A 19993-nucleotide genomic window follows, 5' to 3' on the forward strand; every position below is an offset into this window, starting at 1 on the left:
ATATTAATTTCTAATTATACATTTAGGAAACAAACCATTGCCATACAGTAGAGCCAGAAGTAATCACCATGTATGTAAACATTTCAGTAACACTATATGATGTATTTGTTTAAATGGAAGAATTTGAATACAAAATTACAATTATTTTAGATTTTGTGCCACCTTTATTGAATAAGTCCCTTTTTTTCCCGTAACCCCCCAAAAACTGCCATCAGTAAACTCACACTTGTTCCAGATCCAAGCTGACAACCCTCTTTGTTTGTGAGTCACCATTGTTGGGCAAGCCTCTCTTTCCATTTCCCATCCTATTATCCCCTACTACTTTCTCCAAACCCACATGCCTTGCTTTAGAAATGCAGCAGGCATGGCCTCCATGTTTCCTAGCTACCTTTGCTAGCTAGGTGGCTACTTCATTTTCTCTGGAAGCCAACAAGCCTATTCCAGGCCCAAAGCTGTGAACCCTCTGTTGCAGGAATCCTAAATGTTATTTTAATTTAAAAAAAAAAACAGAGCCAGATATTGGGGAAAATGCTGAAAGATCAAAAAGACAAAGTATCAAGTCATAGCCAAGTCTAACCTCGCCAACTCCAGGAATCCTCTGACTGAATGCCTCTGAGTCCTCAGCTAAAAGCTCTCCAGCTGAAAAGCCTCTAGACAAAAGGGGTTCCAGCCAAAAAGCCTTTAGTTCCTGTCTCCTCGTGCCTTATATACCTTTCTCTACCCAGCCATCACATCCTTCCTAGTGTTGGGATTAAAGGCATGTGACTTCCCAGTAATGGGATTAAGGGTGGGTGCCACCACTGCTTGGCTCTGTTTCTCTCCTAGAATGATTCAATCTTATGTAATCCAAGGTGGATATAACTCACAGAGATCCAAATGGGTCTCTGCCTCCCAAGTGCTAGGATTAAAGATGTGTGCCACCACTGCCTGGCCTCTATATTTAATCAAGTGGCTTGTTTTGTCCTCTTATCTTCAAGCAAATTTTATTAGAGTATACAATATATCACAACCTTTTCTGGGTAAGTCACTTCTTCCCTGTTCTGGCCCCACATTTTTTGCCTGTGGCTGTCACCATACACAGAAGACTAGGTCCAGATCAATGGCTGCAATAGATATAATACTGAAAATTTCAGCATCCCAATTAGAAAGTTCAGAGAAAAACCTTACCAATATAACAAATCAAACAAAAAATAGAATATGAGAATGTAAAGAAAAAGTAGAAAATCTAGAATTAATTAGCAAATAATATAAAAAAGAAAAAAAGCCATGCTACAAGACCATATAGTGGTATTTTATTTGTACTGAAATGTGATTTTCATTGTATGTTAATAAATAAAGTTGCCCAGGGGTCAGAGCTATTAGAGCCAGAGCAAGAGCATAGTGGTGGTGGTGGTGCATGCCTTTAATCCCAGCACTTGGTAGAAGAGATAGGTAGATCTCTGTGTGTTCAGGGATACAGCCAGCATTGGAGACATACGCCTTTAAGACCTGGAGGGTGGTACTTGCAGGCAGTGATGAGGCAGTCATGTGTTTGGGTTTACAACCAATGAGAAGGCAGAACAGAAAGTCTATTTAAAGAAAGACACACAGGAAGTAGCTTTTTTTCCGGGAAGCTAGGAACACTGCAGGAGGTAAGATTTTTAGCTCTGAGCTCTGACCTCTTGGCTTTCTCTTTTACATTGGTTCTGTGTTTTTTACTTTAATAAGACGATTGGTTATATCTACATCTGGCGCCCAACGTGACAAGAATCCATTAAAAACCTCTTGGGGTTGGCTCCCTAGTTCGAGTGGTCGGCCCTACTCCCTAGCCTTGGCCCAGGTCTGCTTGGCCTCAGGACGAACTAACCTTGAGCTGCTTGCTTAAAGCCGGTGCTACAAACAACTCAGGCCTGCCCTGCTGAACAGGGCCCCTGCCTGTAAAGCCAACTCACCTGGTGGGAGCTTAAGGAAGCCAGAGCCAAGCCTTGACTCGACTCAAGAGGGAACACGTGGCTGGATTTAAGCTTTAGCCGGCTATGCTTTCACTTTCTCTCTCTGTCTCTCTCTGTCTCTGTCTCTGTCTCTCTCTCTCTGTCTCTCTCTCTCTCTCTCTCTTCACACCTAGGACACTAGGTGGCTATTTTGAAATTTCCTCAGATTTCTACTGTTCTACGCAGATTTGGTAAGTAACAACATATCAGATATTTTAAAGGAAACTATTTAAAAGAGAAATTTTTTCCACATTAAAAAAATGGGTTTTATGTGTACATTGGAAGAAAATTGAGTTTTGTTTGAAATTTTAGGTAGTCTGACAATGGAACAACTCTATGAGAAGATTAGTATTTGTGGAATTATGCAGTTTATCACTATGCTTATCCTCATTTTACAATTTAAAAAGATAGTCAATTTAAGTGCCAGGATGACAGCTTTAGAAAAACTTGTTAAACCTGTAAAAATTCAGACAGAAGAAATTAACAGTGAAGTTGTTTCATGTTTGGATCATAAGGTTACAGAAAGAAAGCCTGTTTTCACACAGTCACCCTTAATTTATCCTGTAACTGTACAGCAGGTGCCTGATCAAATGACTACACAAAATATTTGGGCTCCAATTGAAATTTTGGATTTAAAAAGGTTTAAGGAGGCAATAGTATCTAATGGCATGTATTCCCCATATGTAAAGCAAATGTTAAACTCTTGGTCAACATATAATAGGATTTTACCACAGGACTGGTGGGAGCTGGCACAAGCTGTTCTTGAACCCAGCCAGAGGCTGCAATTTTTAACTTGGTTTATGGATGAAGCTAAAAACATAGAAAAACAATGGAGGGATAAAGGAATACAAGTTTGCCAAGATCAGCTTATTGGAGAAGGCCAATATGCTTCAGTACAAACACAATGTTTATATGATTGATGTCCAAACCCTAATTTTATGTCGAACAGCAGCCTTGAATGCATGGACAGAGGAACCAGGAAAAAAAAACCTGAATCATTTACAAAGGTTATGCAAGGCCCAAAAGAATCTTTCACAGATTTTTTTACAAAGACTGGCTTCAGCAGTAAAGAGAATGGTCTCGGATTTAGAAGCTAGTAAGATAATAATTGAATTTTGGCCTTTGAGAATGCGAATGCAGCATGCAAAAGAATAATCAGGCTGTTAAAGGCAAGATCTGCACCTTTGGAAGATTGGATTAGAGACATACTTAATGTTGAGGCTCATGAGCATGATGATATGTGGGTAGGAGAAGCAATTTCAAAAGGTTTGAGGAGTGTTAGATGTTTTGGATGTGGAAAGCAAGGACATTTGAAAAGGGACTGTAAACAGGTCATTCCTAGAAGCAGAAGGTGTGATAAGGGAAAACACTGGACCAATGAATATAGATCAACAAAGGACAGACAGGGTAATCCTTTGCCTCAATTTTTGGGAAAATCCCGGAGGGGCCTCATGCAGGCCCCCATAGGAAATCCAGTTCAAACCTTTCTTGCAGCTGTAGAGGAAACCCCTGCTCAGAGTGATTAAATAACCAAGTGCCTACTGGAATAAATCATGCTGGTCAGGATGATGAAACAGAGAGAATAGAAAATTCAGGAGAAAACAAAGAAAATTTTTTTGGTAAACTTCTATTAAGGAACAGAAACCAAAATTAACGATAAAAATAAATGGTCATATAGAGTACTAACTAATTCTAGAAAAAAGGCTTCAATTAGTTGTATATATATGTCTTTGTGTTCGAGTCTCTTATCAGTTTTCTGCAAGAAATCACGGCCTAACATCAACTGAAGTCTCCAGAAAGAAGATGGGCCTCCACAACAACAACAATTCCACGTGGACAATAATAATATCACTAAGCTAACAAACATCATCTACAGATCAACTTTGAACTACAAGGTGCTCAGAGCAATTTTGAGATGACTAGCTGAGATGATCCAGTCTGAAAGACTACTTGAATAAGGACTTGAGATAAACCCTGAACTTTGGCATTATACACAGACTGGATAATGAAGGATATAGTTACCTTTCCTAGAATTTGACAATTAACCTAAATTTTTTCTTTCAGGATAAAGATAACTTCACTGATACCCAGCAGGAAGCAATTTTGAGAATACAATGCCCACATTCCCAAAGAGGTGGTGTGGGGCAGGTGGTTTTTTGGTTCTTTTAATGGGTTTTGGGTCTGGGATAATTTCCACTGTTTAGGGGGGTTGGTTACAAGTTGTTGTCAAGGGTTAGGAAAAAGGCTAAGCAAAGGAGATTAGATTTAAGGTTCTTGTTTAAAAAAAGAAAGAAAAGAAAAGAAAAAGACATTTACTAGTTTTAAATACTTTACATTATTACCAACTATTAGGATATAAAGAAATGAAAGTTAGTAGTTAGACATTACAATAGAACTTGTAGTCATATTAGATATGTTTTAAAAATTGAACAGATATATTTTAGACAGGTCATCTTCAAACCCTTCAGAGATCTACAGAATATGGCATTTAAAATGTTTTAATAACTTAGAAATTTTTCTTTTTTGAGACATGTCGGCTCCTGGCAGTACCAATCTACTTCAGAGAAAATATGGGCATTGAAGAAACTGCATATGGAGCTAACTTTCATTGTGGCAAAAGTTAGCCACTGGACAATAAAGTATCCTTGAATCAACAGGACAAAATGGACAGACAGGACACGAAACAAAGGACTACTCATTGTTGCCAAAACAAGTGTGGTTATGGCTTTATCAAAAGGCATCTTCTGAGGCCAGGACAATATGGGCACCATCCCTGAAGTGGCCTTCACAATCCGGAAAAGGTACAGTGCCCTTTTCTTCAAAGGCAGCTGAACAGGCAGTGGGCCGATGGCTTCTGTTGTGCAATGGAACAGCAGAGGAAAGCTCATGCCTCTCAATAGTAGACTGGCATTTAATAGAGGGATGTGGAGAAGAAGGGGATGCTGAGATGAAGCCATATATACACAGCCAAGAAGAATGGTCAGCTGAATTCAAAAACTGTCAACAATTTCCAGAATTTAAAATCCTGAATCATGACATGACACTAGTAGAATTCAGGTGTTTCTGGTACATGGACTGCTCTCACCCAATGTGAGGTTGAACTGTTGACCCTGTGTACATCCTACCTCACAAATGAGTCTGTCAGATACACTAAGCCTATAGGCTGAAGATGATGCCCCAACACTGCGGAGAAACCTCAGGTGACTGTCCAGGCAGCTCGCTGTTTCTGTCAACTCACAAAATTTTTGGAAGTTGCTTGCGTGCACTTCCTGTTTTTATTTTTGTTAGCTAATATTATTTCCTTCTTGGGTCTCTGAGGGAGTTGAAGTTTAGTTAGTTATAGTTGAAGATTAATTAGGATAGAAAGTGAATTAGATACATTTTGGACTTACCAAAATAGGATAGATAAGGGAATTATTTTCTCTGATTTGACAAATACAAATGGACTAGACATTGTTTAGGTATTTGTTACTTGTATATATTGTATATAGTTATTGTACTTTTGTATATTGTTTTTTTTTCTTTTGTTAGTTATAACCTTTTGCCTTTTTTTCTTTTTATTAAAATAGAAAAGGGGAAATATGGTGGTATTTTATTTATACTGAAATGTGATTTTTATTGTATGTTAATAAATAAAGTTGCCCAGGGGTCAGAGCTATTAGAGCCATAGAAGAGCATGGTGGTGGTGGCGCACACCTTTAATCCCAGCACTTGGTAGAATAGATAGGTAGATCTCTGTGTGTTCAGGGATACAGCCAGCATTGAAGACCTTTAAGACCTGGAGGGCGGTACTTACAGGCAGTGATGAGGCAGTCATGTGTTTGGGTTTACAACCAATGAGAAGACAGAACAGAAAGTCTATTTAAAGACAGACACACAGGAAGTAGCTTTTGTTCCAGGAAGCTAGGAGCACTGCAGGAGGTAAGATTGTAGCTCTGAGCTCTGTCCTCTCGGCTTTCTCTTTTACATTGGTTCTGTGTTTTTTATTTTAATAAGACTATTGGTTACATCTACTACAAGACCAGGCAAGAAATTTGAGATACCATCAAAAGCTCAGATCTTTGAATTCTATTGGGATACATGAGGAAACAGTATTCTCAATCAATAGCATAGACAAGATTAATAGAAAGATCACAGAGGAATTCTTCATCCAAGTAAGGAAAGATATACACACACTGATACAAGAATCAAACAAAACCCCAACCAGACAAGATCAGAAAAAGAAAACTCCAAAGCATATGATAGTAGCACCACCAAATATACAGGACTAAGAAAAATATTGAAAGCTTAAGAAAAAAAAAGTATACAAGTCATTTGGAAATGAACATGCCCAGGGCAACAGCTGGATTATCAAATAAAACTCTGAAAAGCAGAAGAGCCTGAAGCAATGAACTTCAAATACTAAAAGGCCATGCATGTCAACCAGGACTCATGGACCCAGTGAATCTGTCTGCCATAGCTGAAGCAGAAACACTTCCATGATACAAGCAGCCTGAAACAGTCATAGCAAATAACAAAGTCTAAACAGACTGCTAAATGTAATACTTCTAACTGAACAGAGGAGTAAGTGTGAGAGGAGTCTTTTAGAAAGAAAACAAGCAAAACTAGAATTAAAGGAAATACAAAGGGCATCTAACAACACAAAACAACAGGAAAATAAAACACTGCAATCTAGGTACAACTTTCAACAACGAATCCAGATATCAATGGCCTCAACACTCCAGTCAAAAGACAAAGGCTACCTAAACAAATTAAGAAACAAAATCCAACTATCTATTGTCTATGAAAAATCCCATCTTAGTTTAAAAGTCAAGCACCATCTTACAATGAATGGATGCAAAATGTATTCTAAGCAAACAGTGTCAGGAAGCAAGCAGGTATCACCATCCTAATATCTTAAAATTCATTTTCAAACTAAAATGAAGCAGAAGAGACAAAGATATGTACTTCATACTAATTAAAGTTTCAACAAATACAAAATAGAATACTTACACACACACACACAGAGAGAGAGAGAGAGAGAGAGAGAGAGAGAGAGAGAGAGAGAGAGAGAGAGAGAAGGAAAGAGAGAGTCATATCTTCAGCTGCACCCAACTTCACAAGAAACCTAATGGAACAAAAGGCACAGATCAACACAGACCCAATAACATTACGTGATTGCAAACACCGAGTTTTCCAATTGATTGGTCATCCGGCCCAAATACATACATACAATCTCAGAATTAAATGACATCTTCATTCAATTGACCTAACCAATAATTAAATATTCCACCTCAACACCAAAGAATACATATTCCACTCAGCAGCACAAAGAGGCTCCTCTTAAATAGAGCATATGCCTAGAGACAAAGGAAACTTTAAGAAATACAGAAAATTGAAATAATGCCATGTACAGTATGTAACCATTGAGTCATAAAAGTTAAAATTGACAGGAAAATAAACTCCAGTATGCATATAATCAAATAAATAACCTAATGATCCAAGTTAAGAATTTGAAAAAAAAAAGAACAAACCAAACCCCCAAACAGTAGATAGTAAGAAATAATAAAAAGTAAATGAATTAAATAGAAACAAAGAAAACTGTACAAAGAATTAATGAATCTAATTGCTATTTTTCTGAGAAGATAAAGATGACCCACTGACCCCTTTATCAAGAAGATTCTCTTGAGTCCCACACCAGAATGTACAAGTAGACACGAAGCAGAGATCAACAGAGTCTAGGGATCCCAGTCCCAGTTGATACATCAACTTTACAACTCCAGCATCTATAGCTCAAGGAACATCACAGAAGAGGCAGGTGGAAAGACTGCAAACATCAGGAAGTCTGCTGTGAAACAGTCTCTCATGGAAATGGCTACATTAACAAGATCTGAACAGAGACAATATCAATAGACATGCTAAGGAAGAAGTGGGGAGGAATCTCTGAGGGTCATGCTCCTGGACAAGGAACTGCAGGAAACTAATGACTGCTGAGATAGGAATAATGAGTCTCTCTCAGACAGGAATGCCTAATTGCTTGACCAATGAAACTGTAGTCAACACTGAAACCATGTAACTACAAACAAGACAACTGAACTCAGTAGGTTGTAGTTATCCATTTGTGCCTCTGTGTGTGAATGTGTGCATTGAAGAGTAATTATAAGGGAAGAAGAGACTATCGATTTGAGACCTGCTGGGACATGGAAGAAGCAGGAGCATGGGGAGAGTGCTGGAGGGAAGAAAGGGAAGTGGTAAAGGGATCCAATTGTACTTTAGTTAAAATCTATAGAAAAGAAAACATTCCTTTAATAACATACACAAGAAAGGAAATCATAAAAGAATTGAATATTGTGTCATGTTTACCCATACAAATCATGTTTTCTATGATATATATAACAAAGTAATTATGTTCACTTACTGCAATGCATTCATTTAATGTGTTTTTTATAATGTGTGTGGGTAGCTAAGAAGACAACTTAGAAGTTAATAGCATGCTTTACTCTTCAAGAGGACCTGTGTTCTGTTCTCAGAACCTATGTGGTATTTTACAATCACCTGTAACTTCAGTTACAAAGAATACAACACCATCTTCTCTCTCCCACAAGCACCAGACATGAACATGGTGCACATGCCTGGTGTACATGCAGGCAAACACTCACACATGAAATAAACAAATAAAATGAATTACAATACAGTGTAGTGGAACTATTAATGAACTAGACACTATGTCAACATTTTTAGGAAAAAAATGTATGAAGTAAACTAAAATGTGCTGTGAGCTGGGGAGAAGCTGGCATGTCACCCCAGTATGGTAATTTGAAAAATATTTTTACATGCAAGTATGTAATTCCGGTGCAAAACTGAGAAACTTTTTAACAAAGCAGTTTCATACAACTAATTTCTTAAACAATTCAGCTGTCAATAGACACTTGATTTTTAAAACTGCCTTGGAGGAGCTGGAAAGAGGAATGGAAAGGGGGAAAGGATATTAATTGTATCATAATTTAAATGCATTTTAAAAATAAAAACTGCTCTTTGTGGGTGAAGGGTAAGAGGAACACTCATCCACTCACCCAAAGGTAAGGGCAGTACAAACTTATAACCACTATGGAAATCTGTTTGGCCATTATTCAAGAAGCTGGTTATGGATCTACCTCAAGATCCAGCTACCCAAATAATATCTAATTACAGAGAATTGAAAAAATTCTAAATGCAACATTTTTAATCTAAAGAAGGGCTACAGAGAAGAAACTTTAAAAGACTTACGTGTGACGGAATTTTGTTGTCTCAAGAGGAGTAAGTCATGCTGAATAATCACCGTTTTTCTGCCAAGTATGGAAATGGTGGTAGACAATGTTATTATTTTAATATGGATGGAAAACCATTTATCAATATATTAAATATTTAAGATATTTCAAATACAATATAAGATTCCATCAGGTCATCTGGATATACCCTTCAAATTTATTAGTTCTAAAAGGTTTTACAAAGTGTCTCATTTTAGAAGGAAAGAACAGAGTGAAATGGTGTAGATTTACTACGATTCAAACCATCTGGATTATCTTGACAGGATGGAAAGTGCCCTAATATAGGAAGGAGTCCTAAGTATTCTTGCTCTGGGAAAGTGTTTCCTTAGGCTCCAGCTTAAGTTTCCAAAACTCAGGATTTCCCTACTTTAGTTTAACAGTTTGCTATGAACATTTCACCACCTAAAAACAGGCATGGAAATAGTAAAGCAGTATCTAACTTGCTTCTCAGTCTTGAACTGATTAGAATCCTAAATGAAAGCACACTGTAATTCATGAATGGACCTATTATCAAATGCTACAGAATTCAGAATTTGATATTACTGAAATAAAGAGTAAGCCCATGGTGAGAGTAAGCCCATGGTAAGAACACTAATGAATTCCAAGACATAGGTTGCTCTATTGCTGGTCTTCCTTTAGCCAAGAAGGGAACAATGATCAGAGTTTTGTCATAATGATCCTGAATCGCCATGCTTATCATCAACCTACATGGAAGACAAAAATCGTTTTTTATAAATGCTATAAGTATACTCATGGGTTGTGATGGGGCTTAAATACTGAATACAGTTAATATAATTTAGATTCACAAAATTGTATTCATTGTCTTCCTTTTGAGGCAGAGTTGTGAAATATCCTGAAATCTTGAGGTAAAGATTCAAGTATCTTGAAAAATGTTCCTTTACACAGAAAAAGCACTTAGTAGGCCAATCACTTTCTGTCAACTTCCCTGGGAAAGGCGCTAGAGATCTGTCACAAACACAGATTGTGCTACAGAGGATGATATAAAGGAACCCTTGCCTACAGATTACTATGAAAGAAAGAAAGCATCTCTGGCCTCTTTCTGCAAGTGCTTGGATTCATGTGATAATTTAGTATATCCGCAAACCCATCTGATGGCTAAAAAGAGAGACTCCTCCAAAGTATCATGCCATGATGGTCTTCTAGGATACTGGAATGCTTTGAATAAGTGATAAGGTTCAGATGCCTAGCAACAGCTTTGGAGAAATCTTAAGAGTTTTAGCTGCCAGAGAACACTATGTTATATTAGGAGAAAATTTGAATTTTCAAGCACATAGTTGAATTTTCAACTACCCTTTTCTCATGGCTCCATAACTATTATGATAAAGATACAGATCAGTAGGTACAACCTGATAATCAAGTTTATTTAACACTGGACTAAAAGACAGGTGTAATCACATTAAATCCCCATGAATAAATGCTTCCTAAGTTTTCCTCATGTATGCCATATCTATCTGATATATGTAGGAATTTTTACTTTCTTGGACTGAGGGAGCATGTTAGATTGTTGAGCATTCAGGTAATAAGTTGGATGAAATATTTGGAAGATAAGTATCAAGATTTTCTGTCAAACTACAAATGTTTAGATTCAAAGAAGTAACTCAAAAACTAAAATTCTGTGCCATGCATTGCTTTATTTTTGGAACGACCAGAGCATGCTGGGATCTTGAAAGATAAAGATATTAAGGCTTCCAAAGGAGAGTTTAGCCATGAAGTTGAGTGGTAAAATAAATGCCTCATACATTCAAGTCCCTGAGTGTGATTCTCAGAATCATCACAGATCAGTCTTGAGATTAAGACTCTTGTACACCCGTTGTTATTCTGACCAATCTATCCCTTTGCTTATCTCATGGCAAGTGGAGTTGACTAAAATGCTTCCATTCCAAAAGCATTTAAATAATGAAGTCACGCTTGGTTAAAATACAACATTGGTAAATATTTCATGTCTGAATTTAGTTTCAAATAGCGTTTTAACTTCTGTACTTACGTTTTGCGTTTCCTCATAATGGCATAATAAAGAGCAGTCCATCCAAATGTGTCCTTTAAGTGGTGATCAACACCTTTATTCAATAAAATTTCAACAATATTTTCATAATCCCATTTGACTGCATACATGAGTGTTGTTCTAGAATGACAGAGGCAATTCGATTACTAAAATGGTGAACTGTATACATTTTACCATATAAGTATAAAGCCTTTGTGTGTAGAATTGACCATTAACTAAGTAGCCTTAAGCATCCTGAAAGCAGAGTTCAGATTCCTAAAATATGTCCAAGGCTAAAACTAGAAAACTTCTTAGCCCACTATGATACTTTATAGAGTAAAATTTGTATTTTAAATTGTTTATGGTGAATAACTGTTTGGAGAAAAGTGACCAGAAGTACAGAAAGCTTTATATGAAAAAGAATGCCATTTCCTTTCTATTCTATTGTAATATAATTCACTGTTAAATACGGAACTGCAATTTGCATAAAATAATAGTAATAATGTTATCAAATAATTTTAATGTTAAAATGAATGTTTTCAATTGCTGATACTAATATCATGCCATATATGTAAGTTTACAACTACCATTCATATATCATCCTTCTCTGCACACCACCAAAAGTATTTGAAGATTAAAGGTTGTTCACAAGGTTGTGTGATTGCAAACTTGAAAACTTTGGAACTGACACTGTAAATATAAAAACTAATAAAAATGCTATCAACTCATATAAGATCATATGGCAGTCAAAATAAAAATCAAAATAACAACCTCTCATTATCAAAGGGAATATGAACCTGACTATCATTCTTTGGCATAACCATTTCATGTAATTGATATTTTTTAGATATGTAACTGATGTTTTATTGACTTTTTCTAATCTATTCCAATAACACATTTGAAATGAATGATTTTTACTATTCTAGACTATGTTCAACACAAGCAGTGTTTTAAAAATGCAAAGTGTAGTACCTTTGATATTTATCACATACGTGAAGATTCGCACCGTTTGTGATTAGGTATGCTGCCATGCAGTATTTCCTTTCTCGGAGGGCTAGCAGCAGAGGGGTCAACCCATCCTGTAATGATATCAATTAATCATTCACAATACTGCATATTTCACAACTGAACTGAAAATCATGTATGTAGCCCTGTGATCATAATGTTTACCATAGACTTGACCACAGTAGTCTTTTCCTTATTAGCCTAATGCACCTTCTAACGATCCTCAAGATTGCAATATTCTAACCACGGCTACAGTCATCACAAAGTCCTCTAGTCCATTACAGAACTCATGTGACACCCATGGACCTATGGTTCCTGTCACAGAAGTTGTGATAGTACTTTGAAGCCATGGCCCTCTCCCCTCAGAGTTTATCTAAAGAGACACCCAGTAGCAAAGGTGTTAGATCCTAAGTTGCATGGATGAGCAAAATTGTCTTTTCTATGTCAAAAATTCTCCTGTATTTCAAAAGACAGTTATGTGGCAGATGTACCATTTCCCAACAGAAAAATTCAATTAAGCATGATGACAAAACTATGGAATTGTCCAGTATTTAAAACCTGATTTCTGAAGTACTGTTTGGCAAATCTTCTGTGGGGCAAACATGAGCGACAGCAAAAGTTGTTTCTCAGGCACAATTCTCTGAGTATTGTAATGATGTGGTATTTGCTGAGGACACAGAGGAAGCTCTGCTTGATTCTCCATTCAGGAAGGGCCAGGGGTAACAATGTCTGCCTCTTGCTCTGAACAGGTCACCAAAGAAATGACCTCAAAATGAGTACAATCTCAAAGAATCTTTTTTCATTCTTCGAACTCACAAAGATCTGCCTGCCTCTGCCTCCCGAGTGCTCGAATTAAAGGCGTGCGCCAACACTGCCCAACTCAAAGAATCTTTTATTGCTTACCTTGAAATGTATTCTGTCCTGTTACAAGTTGAAAACTGTTTTAGTGTTTAGAAAATCCAGTACATTTTTAAAATGTTTTTTATTTATATTATTTTTAGACAATTTCCTACATGATATCTGTATTTACGTAGTTTCTACACCCTCACTCCTCCAACTCCCCCTAACTCCCTCTGAAATTCAGGACATGTTTTTTATTACTATCACACACACATGTGTATTTTGTACAACTTACTGGTTCCATGTAATGTGAACAGACTCTCTGTGTGCCTCTTTTTTATGTCTCTGCCTCTCCTTTTCTTTTTCCCTCCCCCTCTGTCTCCCTCTCTTCCTGTATGTGTGTTGGTTTGTGTGTGTGTTCATGTGTGTGTATGTGCATGTGTGTAAATGTGTGTGTTTAAGGATGGCCACTGTGGCTGGATAAACTATTGAGGAGTTTAGAGTGTATCGCTGGAGAAAATTGAAATCTACTCTCAGCAGTTATGGATAATGGGCAACTCTTTATTTACGAGTGTAGTTTTGAAGTTTCCCCTATCAAGTGTTTGCATGTCAACTGGTGTTTTCCTTGTGCAGGTCTTATTTAGGCAACCATATTATTGAGATTTCATAGATGAATTATCCCTTCTGTATCTAGAAGACACTTTTCTGCAACAGTCATCCTGGTCACTGGAACTCAGAGGTTTTTTTTGTTTTGTTTTTTTGTTTGTTTGTTTGATTGTTTGGGCTTTTTTTCTTTAGAACTTTCTTTCTCAGTGTCACCTAAAACTTAAGTGTGGGTGTTGTATTGTAGATGTAGGATTGTGGTAGGCACCCATGCTCCTTTGGTTTTTGCATTTTCACTAGTTGTGGATCTCTGTTATACTCTGTATTTGCTGCATTTTAATCATCATTGCATCTAAGTCCAATTTACTGAGTGACTGTACTGTGCTATAGCTATACAGATCTGTGTAATTGAAGTTTTAGAGATGGGCAAGGCATTGCTTTCTTTCTGATTTATATTTTGCTTAGAAAACAATCTAAGCAGGAATCAAAATAGAGCAATAATTTAAAAGTATTTTAAACATTAGGTGATTCAGAAATGAAGGCACAACTGTAATCCCATCAAGAGAGTGCAGGGTATTGCAGGAGGATCATGACTTCTAGGAAAGTCTGGGCTACATAGTGAAACCCTATCTAAAAAATTAATATTGGAAGTCTATGCTGATTTTAGGATTATCAATATCTGTGAGATTAAGAAGATGTATTGTAATTGACAGGAGTGAAAAAGCCTTGCCCAACTCCACAGCTAACAAAAGACACAGTGCCAGGTAGGTAAAAATTCCCTAGGCTTTTTGGGAGTTCCAGAGATTTCCCAAACAATATGAGCTACTACCCCTGCTCTTGGTTGCCTCCAGTCACTTAAGTGTAAGATCTTGTTACAAAAGACACCAAATCCTTTGGAGGGAAGACTGGCAGGAATAAAGCTGGAACTAACCCAGTGATTCCTACCCAAGTACTAGCTTCCTTAGAATCTGTGGTGCTCTGCAAACTGCCAAAGGAGAAAAGGAATCTTCAGACATCTTAAATTTATATCAAAGCACTAAGAAATAAGGCTAGTAGAATGAAATACCTGTATTGGCAAAGCAGGTGAAATGGGGGAATACAGCTCTGGTTTGTTAGCAAATAAAACACACTTGGAGTTTGGATCGTGGAAGTACCTCCTGCAGGGAACCATTCCATCATAGGGGCTCAAAAGCAAAATGATTTGATTTGTTATAGTCAGGATGAAGCATAGTTTTTAAAATTCTCCTAGAGATTGAGCATGCACTGCGTTCCTGGAGAAAACGGAGGTATGAATGGACTGCGCTGTTCCATAGCCATTTGGTTTGTTTACTAAAATTTTAACCTCTGCTGCATGCGTACTAATGGATGTGTGGAAATCAAGTGCTTGTAGTGCAATGTACCATGCTTCAGTTGCAAATATTCAGTCTGTGATAGCAGTTTGAAGGTTAAGTATCACCCACAGCCTGAAGTGATTTATATCCCAGCACAGCTTGTCAATATTTTGGGTAGGTGTTGAAACTTTTGGAATTGGATATTTGATGGGTGTGATATTGGTATGTAGGCAGTTTTGGGGTACACCTATTCTGAGTTTTTCAAGGGGCCACTGATTCTGTTTCTGTGGAGATAAGAGGAGAAAGGAAGGATCACAAGTTCCTGATACCACGGACCAAGCTATCTCCAGCTGCCTATAGGAAGTTATCTTGATGGCTAACCAATGAAGAGAACCCAGCCCCTGGTGGGCGGCACCACAGCCTTGTTTCAGAACATGGCTGTGTAAGACTTTACAGAGATAGCTGCATAGTAAGCAAACAGGCACTCTGGACTCATTCATTTCTCCCTCTCTTGAGGATAGATGATATGTCAACAGCTTTCTCAAGATCCTGATTCTGTGCTTTCCCCAGTAATATATAGTAACTTGGAAATGTAAGTCAAATAATCCTTTTAGTCCATTATCTATTTTTATAAATATTTTCTATGGCTCCATAAAAGTAAGCTAAATTCTCTAATACTGATTTCAATAAATTAACATTTACTTCTCCCCATTTGGAAATAATTTTGAGAGCTATATTCAATGCAATTTAATCATATTCACCCCTTCCCTTTCACTACTTTCCAAATGCACCCCTCTTCTGTACCCATCCATCTTTCTAACCTTATTGATATAAACCCCCTCTCAAGTCTCTGGGGTCACTGTAGAAGATCAGGGTAAAGCTTGTAAGAGCCAGGTCCACTGGATGATCAAAAGCAAAGAGTGTCTCATGGGCACACCAGCGTAGATGTTCATATGACATCACAGTCACCGTGAAAACATGCAGAAGACCCTTGGAAGCTCAAGTGACACAAAATCTCATTATGCAAGTAGGAATTTAGCATGAAGGTCTGCTCTGAGCTGAGGACTTCTCTATAGTTACAGCTGCTAGGACTGGATAGACATTTTCATTTAAAGGTGTGGCCTGGGTGGACTGATCATGCTCCAGTGGATGGTCATATACCCAAGAGTATGTGGGCAGCACAAATTGGACTCAATGGGGGTAAAAAACAATAACAACATATCAATACTTAGATGGATACCGATCAAGTTATTTCAAAGGGCCGGTCAAGTAATACTTAAACTTCTAAACATGAAAAATTTGGACCAAGATATGACAACTGTTAAAGCATATAGTTTTCAAATACTTGGGAATTCAATTTAGAAAATCTTTACCTTTGTAGTATCTTCAATGTTTCCCCCAAATTCAAGAAGACTGCTGGCAATATCTGGCCTGTCTACATACACTGCATGGTGGATCGCTGCTTCTCCATTGCAGTCTTTAATATTGGGATCTGCTCCATGATGAAGTAGGACAGACACGATCTCTATCTCCCAGCTCTGTATAGCCTGTGGATATTGTTACCAGGAAAACACTGTTAATTTAAAGAATACACGAGAAACTTCCCCCAGCTTTCACCATGATTTATATTTAAGTGACTTTAATTTTACTTTCGTTCTAAACACTTAGATCAACTTAATTACTGAAATTGAAGTCTTTGAAATACCTTCATTAGTGGTGTGGACTTTTGATTGTCAAGGGCATTTATCTTACAGTCCTTAAATAACAGTAAATGAACCATATCGATATGACCATAGAAACACGCAAAGTGGAGCGCAGTTCTGTGGGAATGAGAGACATTTTGAAGGAAAACTGTAAGGCACTATTATCAACATACACAATCACTCTGGCATTTATAAATATTATATAACATTTAAGTCCATAGACCTCTAAAAATATTTAACTTCAAAATTTATTTTTATTTGCTCTTATAATTTACTGTATTTAAAAATTTACTACAACTATCATTTATGGCAATGTGAATAATACACACACCTGCTGCAGCCTAGAGAAGTGCTCTATTAGTGAACTACGTAGTAAAGAGCAGCCTATTTGAACAAAAAAAACATGACTATTGGGTGAACTCATTTTCAGTTTGAATCCTACTCTAGACATTGCCATCAACCAACTACTTCTCAGCCTTCCTGTGTTGTGAATTCTTGTCCAGAAAATGAGTGTTAAAAGGAATACTTCTATCAAATTAGGAGGACTCAATTAGATTTTTTGCAACTATTCAGAAAATATTCTTCAACAACAACTGAACAATCTTTTAGGTATTTAAGTTATGAACGTTAACACTATAATAAACATATTTCAAGTCAATATTAGTTCCATTATCTCTATTTTGTAAATATATTAAGGAGTATAAACTTTAGAGTCTAAGGATATCTCTTCAAAACTTGAGACAAGTTCTACTATAAACTTATGCTTCTGCTGCCTCAGGCTTCAAAGAGCTTGGATTGTAGATATGACACACCACTGAGCTTGAGATTTGGTTTTTTGCACATTTTAACTCAGCTAAAATTGAAATGTCATTTACAATTCATAATGTACAACAGTGACTGCCAAAACTTAAAGGCAATTCTTAATACATAAGATAGCATGTCATTTGTGCCATGCATGATGTCTCTACTAAGTGAAATGTGATATATAATATGATATACATACATACATATATATATATATATATATATATATATATATATATATATATATACATATCCAAGTATATAAAACATTTCTAGACTTTTACTGGATTTTTTAAAGAAAGTAATGAAATGTACTATTGATAAAAACTGAACAGTATCAACAGCAAAATCTAAATGCACAGCAAACTTGGCTTTGATTTTTAAGAAACTTTAATTCAAAGGAACTAAGTATGGAATTTCAATTCAAATACATAAGAATGGCCATTTTTGACAATAGTTAAATTCACAGCATACATACGAATTAGATACGTGCTAAGCCTAACATCAGTGTCTAATATCAGTTTCACCAGGGAGATTTAGTACACTGTGGGCCACCTCAAACAAACCCAAAATTGGGAAAGCAAGATAGTTTGTTGATTTGTAAATCATGAAATTCACAGCAAGTTCCATTTACCTCTATCAGAAGTAAGTAAAGATATCAGAAGTAACTTTCAGAGAACTTGGAGTTTGTCAGCACATTGTGTTATTAAAATGGTGGCTGATCAAGGCCACACTGAATAAACTTTCAGAAACACATGAAGTAATGAGTGAAGAAACGTAAGAGAAATTTAAGGAGATGGGAGAGTGATATCCCCAGGAAACTAGTGAAAAACAAGAAAATGAAAGAGGAACACAGCAGGAAGAGGAACACACAACCATCTATCAAATTTTGATTATTTCTATTATTTTCAGTGAGGAATATAAATGTTAGTACACACAGATAAAAGATTCATAGTGAATGTTTTTGGGTGATTTTAGGTGGGAGGAAAACATTGAGGAACACTACTTGATCTCTGTAGTTTCTACAGTTTACACAACATTGTGTTTAATAGGTACATTGAAATTAAATCCCATTTCTTTATAGTTTGTTAGATTATTCCATTGTGTATTCGATGCTCCATAAGAAAATGCTCCATAGGGGGATTGCGGGGTGACAGTAAACCTGCTGGAGCTTTGGTCTATGGTTCTCCTGCTCCAGAAGAAGATCTGGACACTGGACCTCTGTGTGATCACGGGTACCAAGGAGACTGTAGTCCAGAAAGCACAGCTGGTCTCTCCTCACCCCTGTTGCCCTCAACAGAGCTAGTCAAGGTAGGCTTCTCCCATCACCCGATTTCCTCAAGGCCCCTCATCATTAGCTTCCAAGTGTTCTTACCGTTTCCCTTCATCCTCATCATTCACATGAAAATTCTTCTTCTTGAGGAGACGCCGCACCGTTTTGAGCTTTCCCATGCATACAGCTTCATGAAATTCATTTTCAGGGTCATAAGGCTGGCAGTACCTGTCTTCAGTTCCACAGTAAAAGCAGGACAAGTATCTCGTTGTCCTGCTTGGGCCATCACAAAACCCCAAGGGAGTTTTCGGCTCCTTCTTAAAGCATAAGAGCTTCCTCAGGATGGACAACATAGCTGTGACCACCTTTCTATCAACTCAACACTAAGTAATTTTAGGAAATGATGGACTTTTAACCACTGACCGTCTAACAACCAGAGCCTGACTCTGTGACTCCCACAAGTGCGAGGCTATGGTTTGACCAGTCAAACCGAAGCATCCAGTTATAGAACAGTCGTTGCTAAGCAACACTGGTAAACAAAAGCATGCTCGTTCTTCCTCAGGCATAACTGACAGTTTCATGGAGCAAATAGTGCTCACTGCGCATGTGCAATGTAAGCGTGGTGGTCTCCTGGGCTTTAGTTTGTGTATATCCTGCAAGATCTCGATCTCTTTATTTCTTTATTCCCCAAAACAATCTTGATTGGTACTTACTTTCTTTGGGGGTGTAATTACTCATTATGATATCTTTTTTTGGTTTTGTTCTTATTTTACTGAGTGTTGGTTTTTTATTTCCTTTTTCACTAAGAGGTCAAGGATGGGCATGTCTTTGTAAGGAAATTTCTCTCTTGAAGCTTCTCCCTGATATTTTTGGTTCAGTGTTCTTTGAATTTTCAATGTAGTGAAAAGCTGTAAAATTACTATTATTGTGAGCTCAGGAGTGATGGTACACACCTTAATCCCAGCCTTTGGCAGGAGGCAGAGACATATGGATTTCTGTGAGTTCTAGGTCAGCCTGGTCTAATGAGCCAGAGCTGCATAGTGAGAACCTCCTTAAGAAAATGAAATGAAAAGATGTTTTTAGTTTTACATGATTTCAATACTAAGAGGAGAAGTTTTTATCTGGTCATGTCTGTTGTGATTCTAAATTTATTCTGTGCACCTGGGTGTATTTATT

At 37.2% G+C, this 19993-nt stretch overlaps 1 protein-coding gene across 4 annotated transcripts in view; it reads right to left on the bottom strand.

Annotated features, from left to right (window-relative positions):
- LOC143269240 (uncharacterized) overlaps positions 1-19310 on the bottom strand; it is an 84469-nt gene extending 65159 nt beyond the window's left edge. For 3 of the 4 annotated variants that reach the window (XM_076554302.1, XM_076554304.1, XM_076554303.1), the window contains exons 1-6: positions 18920-19309; positions 16743-16857; positions 16411-16584; positions 12231-12337; positions 11262-11399; positions 9216-9274 (exon numbers count right to left, since the gene is read on the bottom strand). In XM_076554302.1, coding sequence (XP_076410417.1) covers positions 9216-9274; positions 11262-11399; positions 12231-12337; positions 16411-16584; positions 16743-16857; positions 18920-19170 — 844 coding nt within the window. In that variant the 5' untranslated portion in view covers positions 19171-19309. Of the gene's footprint in view, positions 1-9215; positions 9275-11261; positions 11400-12230; positions 12338-16410; positions 16585-16742; positions 16858-18919 lie in introns of all 4 variants that reach the window. The other variant, XM_076554301.1, reaches the window with a different exon arrangement.
- Between the last annotated feature and the right edge of the window lie 683 nt (positions 19311-19993).

This window comes from Peromyscus maniculatus, chromosome 18 (assembly GCF_049852395.1).
Source record: "Peromyscus maniculatus bairdii isolate BWxNUB_F1_BW_parent chromosome 18, HU_Pman_BW_mat_3.1, whole genome shotgun sequence".
NCBI lineage: Eukaryota > Metazoa > Chordata > Mammalia > Rodentia > Cricetidae > Peromyscus > Peromyscus maniculatus.